The 23,442-nt window shown below is 36.3% G+C and overlaps 3 protein-coding genes and 1 long non-coding RNA gene across 4 annotated transcripts; 3 read left to right on the top strand and 1 right to left on the bottom strand.

The window, feature by feature from the left end:
- Nucleotides 1-9,068: 9,068 nt before the first annotated feature.
- Nucleotides 9,069-10,452, top strand: LOC131436837 (actin-related protein 10). The gene is made up of 2 exons (XM_058605765.1): nt 9,069-9,243; nt 9,303-10,452. The coding sequence occupies exons 1-2, from the start codon at nt 9,173-9,175 to the stop codon at nt 10,372-10,374; spliced, it is 1,143 nt and encodes a 380-aa protein (XP_058461748.1). The 5' UTR covers nt 9,069-9,172; the 3' UTR covers nt 10,375-10,452.
- A 76-nt stretch (nt 10,453-10,528) lies between these two features.
- On the bottom strand, nt 10,529-11,816 carry LOC131436838 (cytochrome c oxidase assembly factor 7 homolog). The gene is made up of 2 exons (XM_058605766.1): nt 11,591-11,816; nt 10,529-11,464 (listed from the first exon to the last, which is right to left on the bottom strand). Exons 1-2 carry the CDS (start codon nt 11,688-11,690, stop codon nt 10,767-10,769), a joined length of 798 nt encoding a protein of 265 aa, XP_058461749.1. The 5' UTR covers nt 11,691-11,816; the 3' UTR covers nt 10,529-10,766.
- A 1,828-nt stretch (nt 11,817-13,644) lies between these two features.
- Nucleotides 13,645-14,283, top strand: LOC131439642 (uncharacterized). The gene is made up of 3 exons (XR_009231157.1): nt 13,645-13,753; nt 13,806-14,115; nt 14,189-14,283. It is a non-coding gene; the product is annotated as an uncharacterized LOC131439642 (long non-coding RNA).
- Nucleotides 14,284-16,577: 2,294 nt separating this feature from the next.
- LOC131438965 (uncharacterized) lies at nt 16,578-23,091 on the top strand. The gene is made up of 6 exons (XM_058609404.1): nt 16,578-16,680; nt 16,741-16,865; nt 20,383-21,259; nt 21,446-21,946; nt 22,006-22,200; nt 22,264-23,091. Exons 2-6 carry the CDS (start codon nt 16,786-16,788, stop codon nt 22,381-22,383), a joined length of 1,773 nt encoding a protein of 590 aa, XP_058465387.1. The 5' UTR covers nt 16,578-16,680; nt 16,741-16,785; the 3' UTR covers nt 22,384-23,091.
- Nucleotides 23,092-23,442: the final 351 nt, after the last annotated feature.

Genomic DNA, 23,442 nt, shown 5'->3' with positions numbered 1-23,442 from the left:
AGCCTTGTTTTTATTACATAAAATAATTTTTCTACCGTTGGATCTCGTTGTCACCCTTTTTCTAGGGGGAGAGGAGCTTCCATTTTTATCTTGCGATGAGTGAGGGGCACTTTGTTCGTGGCTCGTCTCGTCCTCCATTGCCATTTTTCTTCGTTTTCCTTGTAATTCGCATTCTTGGGTTGGTTGTTAGTTGCTGTAGACGCGCCTTGTTGTGCATTAATTGCAGTTGCTGGTGGGTTTGATGGTACAACAGGAGTACTGCGCTCACTAGTTTCCGTTGTTGGGCGGTTGTCCTTATTTTTGTATGAAGATGTCGTTTTTGCGGTTTCAGTGCAAGGTTTGCCGTGGTGTGCCGGTTGTTCACAAAATTGACATGTAACCAGTTGATTTTCATACGTAATCAGCGTTTTACACGGATGTTTCCCGTCTTGATTACAAATGATGTAAGATGGAATTGCTTTACGTAGTTGCATACGTACCACTCGCACGCCATTCCGGATACCCGGAAAAAAATTTCGCCATACTTCCCTTTCGATGGAAAGAACTTCACCGTACTGCGACATACTTTCCCGAACATACTCATCGCTGGACTGCGGGGGAAGGTCATGCACGCGTACTTGTATGGCATTGTCCACCATGTGCACAGGAATTTTGTATTTAATGTTGTCACACTCAACGCTGTGCACCTCGTTGTTAACCGAAGCGAATGCAATTGCATCGCTTTCACGTTTAAACATAATGTACACACAGTTAGACGCCTTGTTGAATTGAATCTCACTTACATCAGTAACGTTTAGATGCATTCGTTCCTTAAGCAAGATTTCAATTTCGGTTGCTGCTGGTCTAACATTGCATCGCTTGAAATCAATACAGATTGAATTTGGCCTTGTAGGCCAAATTTCAGGCTTTGTTAAATCGTATTTGCTCATTTCGTACACTCTATTGTCAACTACACTGTATTGTCTTTGTTTTTATCGTCTCGGCCGTAAGCAATTGTCGACTGTGTCTGATGAGATGCTAGCACGAACTGAAACAATTAATTAATTGATAGTGAAGTTCGCAGTCGAAGTTTATGTAGAGCTCCACAGCGAAATCTGGTATATACACAGCTAGATTTCGTATATTTTCTGGAGATTCATATTTGAAAGCTTACTCGATTAAAAAGCTTGAAGGCTCTTCCAAAACACCACCATCTGGTCAAACTGAAATTATAAATCTGTTATGAGAAATATTTTAAACAATCTTCAAAACTTCCCAGAAGCAATCTTGCGATATTCGAATTCAGACGAACTTTCTCAATTTATTTGTTTATTTTTATTTCTAGGGTACCTTGGTAACTATGTTGTAGCAACTAGAACAGTGTTGCTTAAGAATTTAATTTTTATCATTAACAAGGGGTCGCTATATTTGCGGTAAATCGCTCACGAACACATTTTATTCCGATTTTCCTTCGGAGTGCCTGGTCGTGTCGTCGGTTTTAGTATGACATCTGGATAATTCTTGGAAATTCTCTTGAGAAGACTTGAAACGCATCTCCAATAAAGATCTTCATGTAAAACAATCAAGCTTTCTAGCATTATTTAGCAGAGAAATAACATAAATAAATGATTTTATTGTTACTGACTCAATGTTTAAAGGATATTTGAAAATAGCTTAAATTTAATACTGGTGTTTCAAAACGACATCATAGAACGCAGCAATTTCATTATCGTTCATTTCCCATTGATTTAAACTTCTGTAAGGGTTCTTCTAGTGTTACGAAATAATGTTTTGGTCTCAATTGAATGCATAATAAACGAAATAAACATCCTGCTCCACGTTTTTTTTTAAGTTTTAGAAACAGTAATTTTTCTTGATTATTAGCAAATATACATTATAATAAAATCAGTTTCGGCTTGTGTCCATATTATTGGAAATATGTGGCTGCACACAAGAGAATAGATCGCTTTATTCCGAAATTAATCCTTTTTTTTCTTGCATTTTCGTGGCTACTGACAATGGAACGGGATAGTTTTCCAGTTTGTTTGTTTACTTCTATATATGCGGTTCCTTGACAAATAACGCATAGCAACCAGAACAGTGTTGCCTAAAAAGAATAATTTTATCATTATCAAGGGGCCGCTTAGAGTGCCTATAACCAGAGTGACGACATCTCATCCGTAATTTTGGCAACAATTCAAAACATTCCATTAGCTTTACATTGAATTGACAGGTCGTTTGCTCGTTTGGAACTGGGAGCTGTCATTCCAAACGAACAGCTGTCGCCACTCTGATTATAGTCACTCTAGGGCCGCTATATTTGTGGCAACTGACGGAAAATCACTCACAGACACTTTTTATTTCGATTTTTCTTCGGAGTGCCTGGTCGTGTCGTCGGTGAAACTGTTGAGTGAAAACTAGAAATACACACGCTTACTTGTGGCTACCCAAAATTGAGTCAAAAGTCACTCAATTTCGCAAAAACCATACCTACCCAAAATTGAGTACAGTGAGTATTATGCAATTTTGGGTGAATATGCTTTTCGCAAAATTTGAGTAGAACTTACTCTCTTCTGTTGACATTTGTAAATATGTGGAAAGTACCCATTATTATCCAACCCAATGATGTATAAATAAATTGCTTTAAAAAATTGTAAAAAATAACTACGTTTTATTGCAATACCCACATGTGCAATAGGTTTAATTCAATGTTTTTTTTTCAAACATGTATCCGGAACAGTTCTGCTTCTCTCGGCATCAATCCACCAAGCAACCACAAACGGGACGTTTGAAATCTATTCGTAGTTTAAATCAGACCCTGTCAGCTTGGAGCGAAACCAATCTTCAGTTCAGCAACGCCATCGCACGGCATCACATTCAACATATCATGTCAATTGTATGGGCGCGCAGCCCTGCTATTTTGGCGCGCACGTATTTGACATTTCTCACCCCTGCTTCTATGTATGAGATTGGATGCGGACTCGCCTGGTGGCGACATGCTTAGATTAGATTAGATTAGATCTAATTAAATTACGGAGAAAATGTATTTATTGTTAGGGAGGCGGTTCTGCCCCACATCAGACCCTGTCAGCTTGGAGCGAAACCAATCTTCAGTTCAGCAACGCCATCGCACGGCATCACATTCAACATATCATGTCAATTGTATGGGCGCGCAGCCCTGCTATTTTGGCGCGCACGTATTTGACATTTCTCACCCCTGCTTCTATGTATGAGATTGGATGCGGACTCGCCTGGTGGCGACATGCTCGCAAAAAAGGTTGTTGCCAATGATTTGTTCGGAAAATGTGAGAGCTGGATATCTTGTTAATATGATGTCTTTGTTTAAATGTATTTTTATTGCATAATGCAAGGGGCAAATCACTCTAAACTCTAGACAATCTCATACTAATAAACTCATGTAATTCCAAAATAATCTTCTCTAATCTCATTTAATCCCAACTAGTCTAGATAAGTTTGGGTAATTTAAAACTAATCCAACCTAGTTTTGCCTAATCTTGTTTCAAGTGTATCTGTCATTCGAGCTCCCACGCAGAGATGCCATTTATACAGATTTATCTGTATTATACAGATTTTTACATACGCATACAGATTTAATACAGAGTACAGATTTTAAACAGATTTTTCAAATTAAATACAAATTTATACAGATACCACAAAAAGTAAGAAAGAAATAATGAAACTTTTCCGTCTGAGCGTGCTTGATTGCCCATATTAAAATGAAAAAATTTTCGTGCAGCTGTTTAATGATGAACGCTGAAATACATTTATATCATAATTTGAAACCAATTTGAACTGATGTTCAAGGAAGTCATGGCGTCATGGAACTTTATTGTCAGACTGAAAAGTTGTATGACGTGACTTGACGTTGCGTACTGGGCGTTTGAATTCCTTGCTGGAATTCCAAGTCATCATTTTCAAACGAAAAATGTATATGGATTTAAAATTCAATTGTGGTTGATAACAAAAACAATTAAATTTCATCGTTGAATGTTCTTGTCAGTGCGGTAAGGACTTACGATATAAAGGAATGCTCCTTGCATCTGCCATTCTATAACAATAATCTAATGGAATAACATCTTTAAACATCATTTTATTTCCGAAATTTCCTTTCATTACTGAATACAGATAAATACAGATTTTTTATACAAAGCAATACAGATTTTCTATGAAAATATCTGGCATCTCTGCTCCCACGTTTACAGCTTCTTATGTCAAAATAATGCTTTTCCAGATCTCGGCTAAACTTCTCTAATCCCATTCTAATCCAACGAGATCCCTGCTAAACTTTTTGACTCCCGGTAAAACTTGTTTGAGTTCAGACAAAGTTTAGAGTGATTTGCCCCTTGGCATAATGTAAAAATGCACTGAGAAAAGAACCATAGTAACCGCAAACTGTTTTTCATTGTCATTTCTACTATACGCTAAAATAGTAGCAAAGAGCATGATATATGACTATTCACCATCTGTATTGTATAAATTACTAGACAACAAAGACTACGACTTGACTAAACTATTTGTATTTATGCCTTTTCTGGCATGGTCATACTGACAATGGTAGTCATCTCAAATATAAGAACAAATAGTTAAACTCACAATTTCTAATAAGGTGAAATCACAGACTAACAGACATGACAATATGGGTAAATTCTTATAAAAATAATTTTTCGTGATGCACTAGTTCCACCTATATTGTACTGCGCGAACTATTTACTATCTGTACACCCCTTGTGTTATGTAAAAGTTTTTTTACTAGTTGGTTTCCCCTCGTTTGTCAACACCGATCAGCTGCTTGCAGGGATGCCTGATTTCATCGAAATATTTGAAAATGAATCGTCACAATAAATTATTGGATTTTTTTTTCATATATACCTACGTTTATTTCATAGGCATGTATATTATACATAAGTTTTTCTTCGCCGTGGCATCCACAATACGTAGTACTTTAAACCTAATACATTTCGAATATCATATTAGTATGTTGGTATTCATTAGTTAATCTAAACATTGTTTTTATCAAGCGAATTGCTATTATAAATTACATTAAAAAAATACATTTATTTTGTACATGATCTTATAACTATTTCAGGTTTGTTTGTATCAGTTCATCACTTTTATTTAATATAATATAGCTGGCTATTGGTTGAACTCATGGATGAGAAAACAGTCTAACATAATTAATTCTAACATTTAAATTGGAACTCCAATGGACTTATTGAAATAATAAAGAAGTTTCATGTAAGGAACGTCACGACAAGTCGCGAAAATAATTGGATTACGTTGATAATATATTTGACTTTTTCGCGATGTTGGAAGGTAACCATTTATTTGACTCAACGTTGTTTATCTAGACTATTTTTTATTGTGTTGGTAGTTTTCACCCGGCGGCAGACCAGAAGCAAGTAAATATTGTAACAAAACGGGTTCGACTATGTATTTCATTTGTGCTGACTATACAAATTGTCAATAAACGAATGTTCTATGTTATTGTCACATAAAGTTACAATATAACAGAAAATTTCGTACGTGGGTAACACATCAGTGATTGATATGAAAAAAATATTTAATATGATGACTTTGTGTAATTTGGTAGGTCTTGCAGGTGAGTAAAGTTTGTAGCCTTAATAGTTTCCGTCATTGAAATTCAATTTTTCAACCATTTTTCCGGCAACGGCTACGTTTTCCAGTGAAATCAACGTCTCGTATACGATTTATTATTCATTATCGGTCGCTGTAGAAATAACATCCAACATATCGCAGGTGGGTAACGAGGTTTACATCTGGACTTGGCTATTAATTTCTTTCATGCTGCTCATTCCTGCTTCAGGAAAAAATCCACCGGACATCAGAGCCTTTGATCAACTGCTGCTACCAAACAATGCTCCTCAGTGTCCACGTTGCTATTCAACATTTCACTAGGCATGTCATCATTTAATATGATGTGAAAATAAAATAAAATTCCATGAAACTATTTTGTTGTTCTTGTTCTAGAATTCAAATTCATAAAACTTTTTAACATTAGCTCATGTTCTGCTGATCTTCAGCATTGTTGAATCAACCACTGCCTTTAGTTTCGAAATAACTAGAAGTGAAATGTTAAAAATATCATGGCTCTGGTTATAGCGAAAACTACAATGTAAATAAAGCTTCGGTCATGGTTAGCCTAACCATCTCAATCGTATTAGTTATTCATACAATATACTGTTCAATATTACTATTCTAGAGCCGATACCGTTTATAGTAAACATGAACTTGACTATTGTTGAAATCATCTGATTTAATAGTCGGCTGAAAACCACTATACTCGCATGGTCAGGTTGGCCCTCTATATAGTAACTGTTACCATAATATTTTTCTGAGTGTGCACTTTAATGTATTTTACTTACCAGCTAGAGCCTGACACGACTCGCTGTCTATAACACTTTTAATTTTATCCATCCGGAAAAAGTTGAAAGTGTCGGATGGCGCGGTTAAGTTACTTTGACACAGTGACAGTTTTAAATGCTACTCATTTTTTGAAATCTGTTCACAGTTGTTGAAAATGAGTACTTTCGATTCACTCACTGGGTAGCCACAAGTAAGCGTGCAGTCGACGACACGACCAGGCACTCCGAATAAAAATTTGCATTAAAATTGACCGTTAACGATTTACCGCCAGTTACCAAAAATATAGCGACCCCCTGATAAAGATAAAAATAATCCACTCGAGCAACACTGCTTAAGTTGCTATGAACTAGTTACCAAGGATCCCCAGGAGAAATAAACAAACATTTTGGAATCGTTTCAAGTTTTTAATTTGGTTCCCTCTGCGCCAGTTTAGTGAATTTCTGAGAACAACTCGAGGATGTGGAGGAAAAGGAAATGCTACAGTCATCAACAGTACGATTAAAGTGAGTGCCTCAATTTTGTTTCTGTGGTTTGAGAGCATTAATTCTTTTGTAAACATACTATCATAACACTCCAAACATTATCTTGAACAACCTGTTTATTGAATATTTTTTATTCAGATTCATTTCTATTCATTGCACTGCTCCTGAAGTGGGACATTAACAGTCAGGCAAAGCACAGGAGACGGATTTATAATATCAATATTTTTATGAAAAAGAAAGTAAAATAAATAAAAACGAAACAGCAACTTTTAAATTCCACGTTACGTTTTTTTTCTTTTAAACTCTTCCGTATTCAAAGCAACTGTACTAATCATCATCTAATTCCTTGTGCCACAATCGATGCAAGGCTAAAAAACAAAACCAATACTTTTGATAGGACTTTCAATCACAAGATGAGAGTTACGCATAAAAAATAGTATAATTCGAGAAGTATTATATTATTGCTTGAAGAAAATGTTTCTCCCTCACTTGGTTTCTTCTGACAATAAGTGCAATACACGGATTTTATAATAATAATGAATAATTCTTATAAGTATAATTAAGAAATTCTTTTCGCTTTTCCATCAGTAATTGTTCGACTTTCAAGCTTTCTAAAGTTTTTTGCGTCGTCTTACCAAATACAAATAATAACACCCCTAAGTCCCATATAAACGAATCGCCAATGTTTGGTTCACAGCATGGACAAGTAATACCATGTTCACATTAGCGCTGATATCACTTGATATACCGAGATGATATGCATATCATGTCGAAGTGTTCACATATGATCGAAATGATATCGTTTGACAATCAAGTTGTCATATAGAATGTTCCCATTAGAAGTAAGATAAATAATATTGCTTTTCTCTTCTAAAATTCAATCACTAATTGAAGTCTTGCATTTATCGGTCTCCGAACGCCAGTATTCGTTGATAAAATCAAAATTATAATGATTGTTTATTGTCACTCTCAAAGTGACATTCATAAATGAGTGCGTTCAATGCCATTATCCGTGTTGCTAGTTGCGATTTTTGACAACTCGACATGATATCGTACATGATATCCCGGATATCATGCTAAAATGGTGACACGTGTTGACATCAAATTGTATGGGATATCAAGTGATATCGCACATGACATCATCGGATATCAAGTATATCCCAATATCACTTGATATCAGCGCTAATGTGAACATACTATAAGCCTAGCAAATATCTCCCTTTCGTTGCGATAGTGTGAAAATGTGAAAGGAGATCGTTTCTGGCAACGCTTTATGCTAGTTGCTACGGTGCAAAACAAACTTGTTTGTTTATCGTTGCTGTATTAGACTGCAACAATCAGTCTAAATATCACCGGCTAATAAACCGAGAAGCTTTCGAAATGGTGAGAAGTTGCTTAGTAGACGGATGTGACACACGAACAGGGTCGTCCGAAATTTCGCTCCATAGTTTTCCTAAGGATCAAAATATGTAAGTAATATGTTTACATATTTTTCACTATAATAAACAGTAACTATAGTGAACTTGTTCTTACCCTTCAGTGTTGCTAGTTTTATAGGAAATTCGTTAAAGTACATTGTCACTCTGACAGTGTATCATGACAATGTACCGCACGATGCAAAATGTGTCCTTGAAAATTTGTCGGAGTACTCCGTATTATAATTTGTATTTGGTCGTACGATCACTGGTTATCGCTTGCAAATGGAAAGTACACTTACAGTTCACATTATTTTTAACCCAATTATTTTATCAATGGGCTGACTGTAAATGTTAGTATATCAATACAATTCATGAAAAAAAAAATCCATAACTCAAACTTGAATGTAGGATTTTATATCCGTAGAAAACTTCGTTCGTTCAATTGCAAGTGGATTCTTTTCGGTTTTCACAACAGAAGAATTCTTTTAGCAAATTTTAGTTTTGTTTACATTTCTCATGTCTTCAAAATGCAGTAACCAAGGTTACGGTAACTGTTAATTAAAATCAATAATTTATCAACATGTGTTGCCAGTTTCAATTTTTTTTCAAGGGATTACGTTTTGACATTACCAGTTACTGAGGGGTAGTTAAATTTACGATACAGTTTCAATAGACGAGTGGCAGGTCGTGTCGTCGGTGCAGTACTTTGCACCCAACAATAAAAAACATGCTTGATTACTTCATGTTAGGTAAATTTAAGTCAACCGTTGGGTTTTTTTGGCAGCGTGTACAAAATGATTGACGTTTTGTTTGTTGATGGCGTCATTCGTATAGGAAAGACATTACAAGTTCATGTAGTGTATAATTGAACTAATTTTACTTCGAAACATGCCATTGTTCGACACTGTCCTACAGGAAAAACCAGCAATTGTGCTGGAAATGGGTTACGCTTTCACAAAGTAAGAATTATTGCGTACATTCTAGCATTCAAATATGTAAACATTTTGTTTCCTGTTAGACTGGGTTTTGCTGGAGAACCTCATCCTCGCAGTATAATTCCGTCTGAATTGCTAGATCATGAGTCTAAGAATGCCGGAAAGACAATAGCAAGCAAAAAACTTTTCGATTACACTAACGAATCTGAATTGTATGACCAACTAGTGGAATTTCTGAAAACCATATTTTTCAAATACGTTTTGGTTAGCCCAAAGGAAAGAAAGGTGGTTATTGTTGAATCTGTACTTTGGCCCACTCAGATCCGTGAAAATCTAGCCAAAGCACTATTTTGCCACTTTGATGTGTCATCGATTTTCTATGTGCCAACACATTTGGTTGTTCTGGCTACACTAGCAGTGGATACGGCACTGGTTGTGGATATTGGGTTCAAAGAAGCAGTCGTAGTCCCGGTATACAGTGGAGTTCAAGCAGTATTTGCTTGGGAAGCACAACCTTTGGCTGCCGAATCGGTACATGAGCACATAAAGGGAGAGCTAATTTTAAATGGAATTGATGAACAGCTTCTCACGGATTACGTTATTGAAGATATCAAGGTGCGGAGTTGTTTCGTCACAACCAGAGAACGAGCACTGAAATGGCGGGGTGAAGAGGAATTTCAAATATGCCCCGAAGTAGATTATCCCGTTAAAGGAGATGAGATTATCAAGATTCCAGGCATTATTAGAGAAACGGCTTTCGAAGTGCTATTTCCGGAAGACAACGACCACCTAAATTTGGCAAACATAATCCTCAATTCCATCCTGAAATGTCCAAAGGACATGCGTAAAGCGTTGGCTGAAAACATTGTACTAATAGGAGGTTCAACGATGGTTTTGGGATTGGCTGCTAGATTGAAACAGGAATTGTTAGCTTTGCTGGAATCCGATCAATACTGCAATAAACTTTTTATTAAAACATTCAAGTTTCATAAACCTCCATCGAAGGCAAATTTTACAGCTTGGCTTGGAGGATCCATCTATGGAGCTACAGATCTGGTGCTAACGAAGTCTGTTGCTCGAGAGACGTATTGTAAAAGTCAACAACTGCCGGACTTTATAAACTATGATGAAGTTAGGTCTCATGGCAGAGCTTGAAAATGTTTAAATTATCTATCATCTGAAAACAAACAGTATATTACACAAATTATAACAAAACACATTTATTTATTCCAATGGAAAATGTTCTAAAGATTGTTATGAATATTGAAATGCTTCCCCGGGTTTCTTTTTGTTTCCTCGCAAACAGATATTTCAACGTCTCACATTTCTAAGCATTTTTATTCAACATGATTTTCGCAGTTATCCAAAGAAAAATTTTAACCAGCAGATAACAAAATTGAATAAAAATTTAAAAAAATCTATGCAAGACTAAATTAATTACAGAACTGATGAATAATCATTTACCGAACTCAATCCTTGTCCTATACTCACCATCATACATTTGTAAAAAAAATACAGTTATTTCCGACTTTAGTGGAATGTCTTATCTAGGATGGATTTAATCCTTGTTGGAAATTCAGCTGCTGTTGCTTCTTTACCTCATCCTGCATTTCCATCGCTAGCTGTTTATATTTTTCGGCTTTTTTCTCGTCCTTTGCTATACCGTCTCCTTTGGCGTACATTTGACTAAGGTTAGCACATGCATACATATTTCGTAATTCGCATGCTTTGTAAGCGAATTCGAATGCTTTTTGCATGTCTCGCTCAACTACATAGGCTGCTGGCGGTAATGATGGTGGGCTTTTCGGGAAAGCTTTGTTCTTTTGGTCTAATTCCTCTTTGACCTTGGCGGTGTTAAATTCGTCTTTCAGAATTCCTGAAATGTGCATACCGGAAAGATAAAAACAGGCATTGCCGTTGTTCATTTCACAGCTCTTTTTGAGAAATTCGAATGCTTTCGGTACATTTCGTTTCATATCTTTTGGAATCGATTTGGAAACGAGCAGCAAACCAGAATGAAGACAAGCATCGGGATCGTTTAGCTCACAACCTTTCTCATAGTACGTGTAGGCTTTTACCGGATCACCCTTTTCTGAGGCTCGTCCCTTGCCAAGGAAACTATAGTTACCGTACTTAAGGCAGCTCTTGGCGTACCCATAGTCGTCACAATTCGACCGGTACACTTTAGCGGCTTTTTCAAAATCTTTTTTTATGCCTTCTAGATAATCCCCCAGTAGATGACAAACTAAAAATAAGACAAATATTTTGAAATAAGGAAATAGTATGAACTCTACGAGAGGTTATTTTTATTATAATTTCAGTCATCAAAATAGGTGTTGTGTAATTGCATCACAGAAATACCATGGTTTACCGTCTGGTTTTTTCTCTGAATAACATCCAAACCGATACTCAATACCAAGCTTTTCGAGATATTCCTTGACATCTGCCTCGTTTTTTAAGTCGAAAGACATTTTCTTGAACACAAAATTCGCTTAGTTATTACAGTTTCGATAAGGACAGATATAAATTAACAATTTGTACTCATGTAAAACTTGTTTTTCTTTGGGTCTGTCGGTCAGTCGGTACTGCACGCTCGTTTTATGCAACTCTAAAGTGAGTACAATTCAACTCACTTTCCCTAAAAATGCAACTACTGTATCAGCTGGTTTTCAAAGAAGGGCGAATCTTACATAGACAGCAAATGGAGAAAAACGTCGATCAATAGCGGCCCTTACACGATCATTAAAAGTGTCATTACTAAAAAGTAATGACACTTTTAATGATCGTGTAAGATCTGTGAGTTCAGTAATGACACGAGTAATGATAGAATTCCGGATTTTCCATCATTACCAACATTATTTCTTCTTTTTCTTTTTTGTGGAAGTGCTGAATATCGTCAGTTGTATTAGATGAGAGAATTTGACAACCATGAAGTAAACATTCTCTTCAGAACTATACGTGAAAAAAATTCTGATAATGACAAAGTGTATGGCAAATAAAATTTATTTTCAGCTGAACGAAGATAAAGAATATTGCTAATATTCTTTAATTATCGAGGAAAAGTTATTCTGGTTACAAGCCCCGTGCTGAAGTAGTTACAAATAATCATCATTAATAATGAACGTGAAATGCTAAAAAGTAATGATGTACAGTAATGCAGTAATGACGAGCGTTTGAGCAGAAGTGTCATTACTTAGTAATGACACTTTTAATGATCGTGTAAGGGCAGCTAATGTTTCGACTTTGGTATCAAGTCCTATCTAGAAATTATTGTATATTATCAGATAAATTTTTGATTACTGGATAAATTGTTGGTTTATCTTTGAAAGGCATGCAAATTTTACCACTTTCGCCCTTTTTCGATTTGTTTACTTCTAATGCTTCCTGTACACACTCTTTGAACATAACTCATGATTTGAGTTGCGATTACTCAAATTCATGAACTGGAACAATATGTCAAAATTTGAGTATGGATTTGAGTAAAGTAAACTCGTTGCCATGAGTTCTCTCGCATTTATTCATACATTAGAGTAAGCGTTGAGTTTTTAAACCTTTGAGTGAAAAAAAAACTTCTTGCAGTTCAGAGCGTTTTCATTTTCTGAATATTCTTATCGAAATGAAGAATACAAGAATACGTCGTTTTTATTGCCGTTTCTAGATCCGGTTTTGAAAACATGAACCAACGTCAATCATTGATGTTTTGTGGTATCAATTATGCTTAGTGAAAAGCCCAACATAAGGATATCAAATAAATTCAATTTTGACTCCAAACCGTTCAAAAGGAAACGGTTTTGAATCACGATTTTGTGCATTCAAAAGAAAAAAGGATAACGTTGTTTACGAAAATAACGAAGAAAAGTTTCTTCATTTTGGGAACAAGAAACTCAAATTTTGAGTTGAACTTACTCAAACTTTGAACAAAATATATTTTTCTTATTTTGAGTAAAAATTACTCAAGTTTTGACAATTTCGTCCCTTAACTCAAAAATGAGTAGCTAGGTGGTAACTCAAGTTTAGAGTACGTGCAGTTTTAATGAATTTGAGTGATGTGTCACTCAATTTTGAGTTATGTTCAATGAGGTTATATTTCACATTTTTCGTGAAATTGCTTCGTTTTCGCGACTAAGACAAATCTGTGGGTAATTTTATCGTCTCTTTTATTATTTCCGGTAATAAAAGGTTTGGAAACCATCTAAAATAAGAAAAATGAAGCGTTTCGCCGACGACACGACCAGATACTCCGAAGAAAAATCGGAATAAAAAGTGTTCGTGAGCGATTTACCACCAGTTACCATAAATATAGCGACCCCTTGAAAATGACAAAAACTAACGTTTCGAGCAACACTGTTTAAGTTGCTATGAGCTAGTAGTTACCAAGGAGCACCAGAGTAAATAAACAAACAGTTTGAAACAGTTGTAGAAAAATTCCACATTTCATGATTATTCACAATCATTTACAAAAAAATGCAAAAAAATACCAATAATTCATTCGAGGGCTAAGTTGTATATAAAGTTTGTCAAACGCCGATGCTTGGTGAGTGGTTATCTTTGTATAAATGAATTTCTAATCGCTTTGTGTTTTTTAGTTCGACCTCGAAAAAAGAAATTATGATGGATTGGTTAGTATCATTACTAGTGAAGTTAAAAGTCGTCTGGAGCGAGTTATCAAGAAGTCGACATTCAATCGGCTTGGTGGACTAGTTTTAGACCAGGAAGCTCGAGCATTGGCTTCATTCCTTACGGGAGCTACATCCTGGTCCGTTCGCGATAAGCTTGCTAGATTGCAACAAATAGCGACAATTCTGAATCAAGAGAGCGTTTCAGAATTACCTGAGTATTAGGATTCGTCTTCAACAACATGACACCTAGCGAAGTCCGGACAATTCTTGCGTTAAGGTAATGTCATTCAGATCCCCAACGCAAAAGTAAAAATGTTTTAGTACAGATACATTTTTTATTAAATCTGCAGGCTGGACTTCAAAATAGAACAACATAAAAAGTTGAAACTTTAAACGAGGAATGTATTTCTGGGAACGTTATGAACGTGATAAATGCTTAGTAAGATGAATATATTCCCTCTGAAGATAACACACGAGAAGTTTTTTATTGCCTTAAACAACCGAAATTTTTGGTAGTGAATAATTTGCGTTGCCAGTACGGTACGCCACTACGAATTACATATTCGTTATGAGACAAGTACTCCAGAAGTGTCGCGCAATTGACTTCAAAGCGGCATACGACACAATCGCTATGGCAGATCTCTGAAAGAATAAATTGAATACCAGCCAGCGGGCCTACTACACTCAGTGGTTTCGTTTTAATTGAGAATCTCTTGTTTTTGTTTACATTCCATATGGGGTTTCCAAGGATACTGGTAACTGTTTTTCAAAATCAACAATTTACCAACTTGTGTTGCCAGTTCCAGCATTTTTTCAAGCGATTCCGTTTTGACATTATCAGTTACTGAGGGGTAGTTAAATTTGCGATACAGTTTTGATAGTCGAGTGGCAGGTCGTGTCGTCGGTTTCGCCCTTCCTTACTAGCAATTGAAGTATTGCCAAAGATAAATAATAAAGACATGTATGTGCCTACAATAATTTAAAAAAATTTGGTTCGTACCCGGTACTTTCTAAAATGACTGCACTCACCGCTTGGTGGAGCGCGAGATTAATTGCATTGTTACCATTTCGACCAAAGTGGGCCATGAAATCTCAATATTTACACGCAGAGAAAAAAATGTAAATATAACCAAATTTGGGTTTCACCCAACGAATATTTTTGTTGAAATAGTGACAAAATAAAATCTGGTTTGATATTGTAAATATTGCTAATTGAAACTACAAAACATGATCGTTTATATTTCTCGGTGGATTAGTTTGTTTCAATAAACAGTTTGATAAAAATAACAAATATTTTACTTGCGCGTTCCTGTCAATCTCTTGACAAACAATTTCACAGTAAATTCAACTTAAAATATAGTTTTAAATGAAACAAACTCTAGTTAAAGTCAGTAATTGTAACGCTTTAAATTCACAAAACCTTTTAGTTGAAATAAATTTCCTTGAAATTAGTTTTTTCAACTAACGCTTTTGATTGTTGAAACCATACATTTTTGTTTGATTTCAGGAATAAAATAATTTCTTTCATGCTAATTTAACGAAGTAAATTTCGATACTACTTTTATTTGTTTTCAATTTCCTATTATACAATTTTTTTAAATTTTGCCTTTTTTCAAGACTTAGCCGTTTTGTCGCTAGACGATCGAATTATTTACATACCCCACTATCAAGCTCTGATTTTTTAATTTTTATAGCATCCAACGATTCGGTGCTCCATCAGTCAAAATGGAGATCCTGCATGAAAATTTTTGCAAAGAAAATGCGTTATGTAATGTTATCCAATTTTCAAAATTTTTCCAATTATCGATACATACGTTTGAATTATTGAAAATCCCTTAGTTAATTAAAGAAGCAGATAAACGTTTTTTATAAAACTTGTGAAAAACTTTATATGCTGAAATATGCTCTTGTCTATTGGAAATAAAACTATTATGGTTCATTTGAACAGTAAACTTAGTTATATCAGTACACAAATAAGATCATAGATAAATTAAACCTATTTTTTTAGAAATAAAGATACAGCAGGATTGAGTGAACACGGATATTTCGATAACGTCAATTCAACTTTGGTTGACATGTAATAAATAGTTAATTTATTTCAACAACAAAATTCATTGGGAGCAAATAAATTTTTCGTTTGATTCAAATCAAGCAGTGAACATTTTTTTATATTTAAGGGATAAATTGGTTCAAAACCATCATATTCTAGCTTGGTATGAACATAAATCATATTAAAAATTCTACTAACTGTTTTGTTATTTTAAACATGCTCCATTTCTCTGCGTGTACAAATGAGCTAACGTATCGAAAGGGTTCTCACGGTTTGACATTTGCATTATGAATACGATGATGGGAACTCAGCAGTGCAACAAATTTATCACCATTGGTGCCAGTTTCACGGAGGACCGTAGATGTGTGCCAAAAAAAGATCGTGACTGTCATGTCTGGAAATTCGTTTGTGGTATTGCCCTCTTTGTTGGCGTGGAACACGGTGGGCGAAACTTAAGTAAACATATGGAATGACAGTTTCGCCCTTTATAGTTCTTTTTATTACTAAGATTGAGACTTTTGTAGAATCCGAGTTTTTAGGCAAAATTGTAGAATTTTGAAGCATTTATTGGTAGGTGAGAGAAATTCGATTTGTTTACTTTTGTAAGATTAGCCCTTCTTTGAACAATAGCTGAATAAGCAAATGAATCGACCGTGTTAATTTTTATTAGTGTAGAACTGTCACTCGAATATCCTAAAATTTAACCTGGCATCACTGATCGATAAGGAATAGAAAAAGTTAGACCGATTTTTTCAAGCACTGTTTTTAGAAAAAATAACGTGTTATATTCAGGTATATATGTTATTAATTATCAATTCTATAGATAATATTTCATTGAATTTATGTTTTTAGTGAAATTAGTGTTGGATCAATTTCTAAAATAAACAAGTTTTGAAGATGTTCATGGCGGGCTATTTTCGAAAAAATAACCTCGAAACAAAGGTTTCTATTCATGAAAAAATTATGAACTATAAGAGGTACGTAAAGAATTTTTGTGTGAACTTGTTGGTCAGTTGAGCCGAATATAAATCGCGGCCGGAAATTAAATATAATTGTGGCTGGTCCTCATTGTTTACGCCGCTTTCACAACAGAAACTGGCCACAAGATTCCAGTTAGCTAATTTCCATGAACTACAAACTATCGATATTTTTTTATTCAGGCCTATTTGCGTACAAGCTTTACGTGGCCGATTGAACCGATTTTTATAAACATTTTTAGTTGGATCTCGTTGTCACCCTTTTTCTAGGGGGAGAAGAGCTTCCATTTTCCTCCTGCGAGGATTGAGGGGCACTTCGTTCGTGGTTCGTCTCGTCATTCATTGCCGCATCGATGGTATTGTTGTCGATTTCCGTCTTCTTTTCGTTACTAGTTGCTGTAGATGCACCTTGTTGTATATTGGTTGCAATTGCTGGTTGGTTGGAGGGTAAGTTGTTAACTGCAGCTTGTGTGCTTTGTTCTATAAAGGATGATGATGGGTTCGTTGAAGGGGATGCTTCATTGTTGTTGGTGGCTGTCACAGGTGTACTGGGGTTGCTTGGGGTTTGTGTGAAGGAAGCACCGTTGTCCTTTGGTGTAGTTGTCTCCTTGTCCAGTTTATCACATGGCTTACCGTACTGAGCAGCTTTTTGGCAATATTGACATGTGGCCATCTGATTGTCATAGGTGACAAGTGATTCTTGTATCTTGACCGAAAATCACATAAGAAGGTATAGGCCTCTTCAAGTGTATACGTAATAAACGTACGCCATTTAGAATACCGGGGAAAAAATTCTTTTCTTTTTCGATAGAGAGAATCTCTCCGTATTGGGACATAGTTTTGCGAATATATGAATCGGTAACGCTTGAGGGAAGATCATGCACACGCACTTCTATAGCACTATCTTCCATATATACTGGAATGTTGCACTTAATGTTCTCGTGCTCCATATAGTGCACATTGTTATTGTCTTTTGCGAATTGAATTGCATCCAACTCTTTATAAAACTGGATGTAAATAACATTATTTGTCTTATTGCATTGAAGTAAATGCACACGTTAAATAGGGGCTGGGGTCCACTAGGAGATTGATAGTACCTATCAGCTTTCTCCGGACAGTACCAGCCTAGATCCCGTGTGGAATCCGGCGGAAAAAAATGAACCAAGAATAGATCCACTGGGTTCCTGCTTCCATGTCGTGAAGGCGACAATTGCAGGAGTTTCTTTTTCCTTTCAGTTTTCGAATATTTTCAATAATTCATTCCTGATTACTCTATTTTACTAAATTATCTTTTCATTCAACCTATCAATTTCCGTCTAGTTTAGGAGAAAAGTTTTATTTGGAATGTTTCATTCTTCCATGGGACGGGTATAGCGTGATGGGTAAGTCGATGCCCTTTCACGCAGCCCGCTTGGGTTCGATTCCCATCCCCGCATATAGGGTCAGAAATTTTTTCTGGCCCGAAGAGGCGAATGACCTTAAGGTTAAAACCTCTATAATCGAAACAAAAAAAAAATATTCTGCCATGTTATTGATTGTCTTTCAGGATTATAAATTGAATGATAAAAATCAACTATCGCGCAAATCCGTTGATATTACAAAGTTAATAACAGAAATAGCATATATCGGTATATTAAATACATAGTAAAAAAACATTTGATATTAATATTTCAAACAATAAATTAATATTTCTCTCGGTAGCCGGCTGCCCAGATCAACCAATATAACAAATTAATAATTTTAATAAATAATTAAAATAATAAAGCGGAAATAATAAAGAATCAAGACGCGCGTGAAATCTGTTGACCTTTATTTGGTGATTTGAAATGATTTTATAACAACTGTTTAGAATATGTCAATGCAATGAATCAACTGTTTTGTCTAAATCCTATTCACTCGTTTATTTTTTATCGCGTAATTTCATTTCTTAAAAATAGGGAAGTTTTTATTCTCTACACGATAGTATTACAAATTTTTCTTCAGTTTCCTAGAATAAGAGATGTGAATCATGATTTCCCGGGTCTTCAATGTAGGATATTTTTGAAACGTTCACTCGGGAAGTCAGTGAGTTTGGTGGAGCATCCGAGCATCTTGAAACCGGAACATACTGAGTCGCGTGCGAATAATACCAGTACTGAAATTTTTACTAACAAATATCCTTCTCCCGTGACACTTGTGGAGTGCGCAGTAGTATATACGGCCTCTAGTAACAACAAGTGTTGGACTAACATACCTTCCCATTCCTTAGACGATCTACGTTCGGGCCTGGCCGGCGTCGGTACTGATCAATGAATTTTGGGATTACCAGAAGATGTACATTGAAGTATGATTTACCAGTCCCAGGTCGGATCATCTAGAAACTCCCTGTACAATTTCAGCTAGGCCCGATCAGTAACGGAGTAGGAACCAGGGGTGGTCTCTCAAGCTCAAGCTCAAGTTCAAGCTGAAGTAAATACACACGTTAAATGTCAAGATGCATTTGCTCCTCAAGCAAACCTTCAAGTTCTCGTATCGAAGGTCGTATTTTGCACTGCCTGAAGTCAACAACAATTGTATTCTTTCGTGTCGGCGGTAGCTTTTGTTCGTTTGGTTCACTCATTTCGAGGTCGTTCTATTGTTCACTACACAATACTGTACTTGGTTTCTTCTGTCCCGAGCGTAAGCGGTTTTGTTTTATCGACTGACTTGGATGAGATGTGAAACCGAACTGAAACTATCGATCTTGATATGGTCTGACTTATTTACACCATTGGCCAATCGGAGGCAATGTGGTAGAATCGGAGGTACGCACTCTATAGCGGCCCTTACACGAAAATTATTTTTGTCATTTTTAATGATGACTAAGTAATGATGTATTTCAAATTTGATAGAAAACTTGTCATTACTGTACCATACACGTTCATTAAAATGATATTATTTTTTAGTAATGACATTTTTATGACTCGTGTAAGGGCCGCTTATCTTGCAACCGGAGACAGTACTGAGAAGCAGTCACGTGTCCTTTCAGGGCACTCGATGGATTTCGATTCAGCAGACACGTCCCCAAGACGTGTCGAAGTTGATTTGTCTCTCTTCTGAAAACATCGTTTCGTTGAAATGACGTGCAACGCTATTTTGTTGCGGCAACAGTAGACTGCAGCTTGTTGTACCTACGATGTTCGTTCGGAATGTATTCTCGACCCAGATCCACCGTCAACTTGCAGATCTTGCAGCCCGATTACCATTCTCCATCGTCCCCGGCATGCTAACACGCTTGGAAGAAAACATTTTCGTTCTATTGACATCCCCCGAGAGCTTTAGATATTAACTGTATGGTATCAATTAAATGGGGAATATTACCGGTAAAATGTAGTACCTTATCATAAACGATTTATTAAAAAAACACTAAAGGTTTTTATTTTCATCGATCACAATGATGTATGAACACGCTGCAACACAATTCGCGCAAGGAATTCGTTTGAGCATCGACTGTATTCGAGAGAATAGGGCATATGATACTAACACTCTTATTTTTCAGGCATTATAATAAGGATCCGCTCATCATCGTTGACCTAATGTATTATGATCAACTAGGAGGCTACCTGCATAGGAGTGGGGTCAATGCTAAGATGGCCGATCTCTGTGGGATCTCTCGCCAACGGGTGCAACTGCTTGAGGACTTTGTAGCGTCGATAAAGGGCTGGGGAGCGGAACTGCTGTTCGTTACCAATGGGCCATATCTGGATGTTAGTGGTCAGATTGTACCAGATGAGGATGATAACAAAGGAAGCAGTAAAGACTGGCGCTACGATTTGCAGTGCGCTATAGTTGACTATTTGGATAGAGCGCACTATAGTCAGGTGGCGGAAGACGCGAAATTCATACCCATCGAGCGAGTCTGGACTGAGTCCATTGGAAAGATTGCTCGAAAATACGGAAAAGTTTTGTGGGCGTGGGATAACACCCGCCACCAAGAGATTGCCAAACTTGCGACGGTACACGAAGCCATGGCAATTATTACGAAAAACTATGCGCTATTGCTATACAGCGGGCTAGCACTCCCAAAATTTAAAATGTGGTCGCTGGTCGACTGTACTTCGACGAAAATGGAAACAATAGAGTACGATCCGCTAATTATTAGAAGAACGTTAAGTTTAACAACTAAGCAAATGCGATTGTTGGGGGCCATATGTGACTGGTACTACAATACGGCCTCTTTCTATTCATTTCTTGACCGCATAAACGTGCCTAACGATAGACGCACGATGTTCAGAGATCTCGCAGCTTACGTTAAGAAAACTGCCGGAAACTTGCAAGAGTTGGACTATCTCAAAATAGCACGTGATTTTTTCGGCGAACAGAAGTATTTTGATAAATTTGATGATTTCAAAACGGTCTGTGAGAGCTATAATATTGTAAGTATTCCAGTTTTGTTTTGTGTATGCTCATCTGCATGTGATAGCCACTTCTCGTTAAATAAATAATCTTTCGTTTACATTTTGGTAAGAATAAAGAGAAAGTTTAACAAAGAGCTGTGCCATATGTAGAAGAAACATTTCGTAAATTTACTAAACAACCATTTCAAACGGATTTTTTTATAGAACAAGATAACGCTGTCCACGGATCAGAATAACGACTCAATAAGTATGCAGCTTAAAAAGCAAGACTCGTTCAATTATGACATTTACCATGGTATATTGTTCACCTGCTCAATAACATTTGTCGATTATCGGTTTTGGCAGCAGCATGGGATTGATTTCTATGAATTAGCCGTCAATATATATCAACGCATAAGCGGAGTTATTCTTCAGCATAAGAAAGACCGGTCTCTTGTACGGTATGTCAAGATCAAGCGGAGTCACACGGAACAGTACGATATGGCAGAATTGAAACCAGAATATCCTGAAAAATTATGTATTCCTTCATTGGATTATCTGTTCTCGCTCAATGGACTGACATTGACAACCATACCGGATTTCAACATGCGCTTGCTCGAGTTCGTCACCGGAATGACACTGTGCAGAGATGCTTTCGATTTCTTCTGTAAAACTGATCAACGATCCTATCTGCAAGACAGTGTGACTCTTTGCTATATGGTAGAGGTAATAAGGTGGATTTCCCATCAATTCCGAATGCATCAACATTATTTGAATCATTTTAGTTGCATATGCTGGAACGTTTCGAAGCTGATATCATGCTGATAGGCATTCACAAGTGCCGTCGAGAGCCTGTACCGGAAGTTGATCTTCCAAAGAACTTACATTTACGTGCGTTCCATTTGTATTTCACCTACGTCAAGATGCGTACGTTCATTAAGCATATCTTCTACAGTGCTGGATTGGACGACTCGTTCATGGTAAAGGCCATTCGAAAGAAGTGAGGATTTACAAAATAGATATAATTTATTTGTGTTTTTCAGGACGAAAACTATCTGGACGGGGTCATATACCAGAAATTGTACCAACGATGGATCGTCGAAGGCGAAACAGTAGAATTCAGCAGAGAAGTCAGTCGAGTTGAGCGCTACCGATTGTATTAATGTTCGAGACGTGCTACCGAGTAGTGTTACGCCCTGGAATTGCGTATTTTCAGATATTTTTTTTTAAATTTATAATATTTTCATATATTCTGTTTTGTAAGACTGTTCGAATTGTTTGTAATATTTTCAATGTTTTTTCAATATTAATTTCTGTGAGTAATGTTGAGCTGGAATTAAAACTGTTGACGTGATTAGTGAAACTATCTTTAGAAGGGCATGCTCAGGAGTTTAAAGAATGTAAACTGATCTGAAGCTCACATACTGCCAGTTAGATATCACGATACATTTCTAATTACCAAATTCAGCGCTTATATTCGCTGTCGATCTGTTTCATTAAAAATATTTGAACTTTTGTTTTGAATTCGAGAATAGCGAGTAAGTTTTTATTTAGTTTCACTAAACCACAATATCAAAAGTTTGTTATACGTAACGCAAAAAAGCCTAAAAATTAAAATCGAAGTAGAATGCATAAAACATATTTTAATCCACTTAATAGTTCAATGATATTTAACTTCAGTTCGCTTTCACATCTCATCCAAGTCAGTCGATAAATCAAAACCGCTTACGTTCGGGGCGGAAGAAACCTAGTACAGTATTGTGTAGTGAACAATAGAACGACCTCGAAATAAGTAAACCAAACGAACAAATGCTACCGCCGACACGAAAGAATACCATTGTTGTTCAGACAGTGCAAAATTCGACCTTCGATACGAGAACTTGACGGTTTGCTTAAGCAGAAAATGCATCTTGACATTAAACGTGTGCATTTACTTTAATGCAATAAGACATACAATGTTGTTTACATCCAGTTTTATAAATAGTTTGATGCAATTCATCTCGCAAAAGACAATAACAAGGTGCACTATGTGGAGCACGAAAACATTAAGTACAACATTCCAGTATATATGGAAGATAGTGCTATAGAAGTGCGTGTGCATGATCTTCCCTCAAGCGTCACCGATTCTTATTTTTGCAAAACTATGTCTCAATACGGAGAGATGCTCTCTATCCAAAAAGAAAAGTGGAAGAACTTTTTCTCCTGTATTCTAAATGGCGTAC

The sequence above is a fragment of the Malaya genurostris genome, chromosome 3, assembly GCF_030247185.1.
Source record: "Malaya genurostris strain Urasoe2022 chromosome 3, Malgen_1.1, whole genome shotgun sequence".
Classification (NCBI taxonomy): domain Eukaryota; kingdom Metazoa; phylum Arthropoda; class Insecta; order Diptera; family Culicidae; genus Malaya; species Malaya genurostris.
This window is presented reverse-complemented; position numbering and strand designations above follow the sequence as displayed.

Coding starts and splice junctions, on each gene's coding strand:
- LOC131436837 (XM_058605765.1), top strand. CDS start 9,173: ATGCCATTGTTCGACACTGTCCTACAGGAAAAACCAGCAATTGTGCTG. Junction 9,244..9,302: donor ATGGGTTACGCTTTCACAAA/GTAAGAATTATT, acceptor GTTTCCTGTTAG/ACTGGGTTTTGCTGGAGAAC.
- LOC131436838 (XM_058605766.1), bottom strand. CDS start 11,690: ATGTCTTTCGACTTAAAAAACGAGGCAGATGTCAAGGAATATCTCGAA. Junction 11,465..11,590: donor TTCAGAGAAAAAACCAGACG/GTAAACCATGGT, acceptor TCTTATTTTTAG/TTTGTCATCTACTGGGGGAT.
- LOC131438965 (XM_058609404.1), top strand. CDS start 16,786: ATGTTCATGGCGGGCTATTTTCGAAAAAATAACCTCGAAACAAAGGTT. Junction 21,260..21,445: donor TCTGTGAGAGCTATAATATT/GTAAGTATTCCA, acceptor ATTTTTTTATAG/AACAAGATAACGCTGTCCAC. Junction 22,201..22,263: donor GATTGGACGACTCGTTCATG/GTAAAGGCCATT, acceptor TGTGTTTTTCAG/GACGAAAACTATCTGGACGG.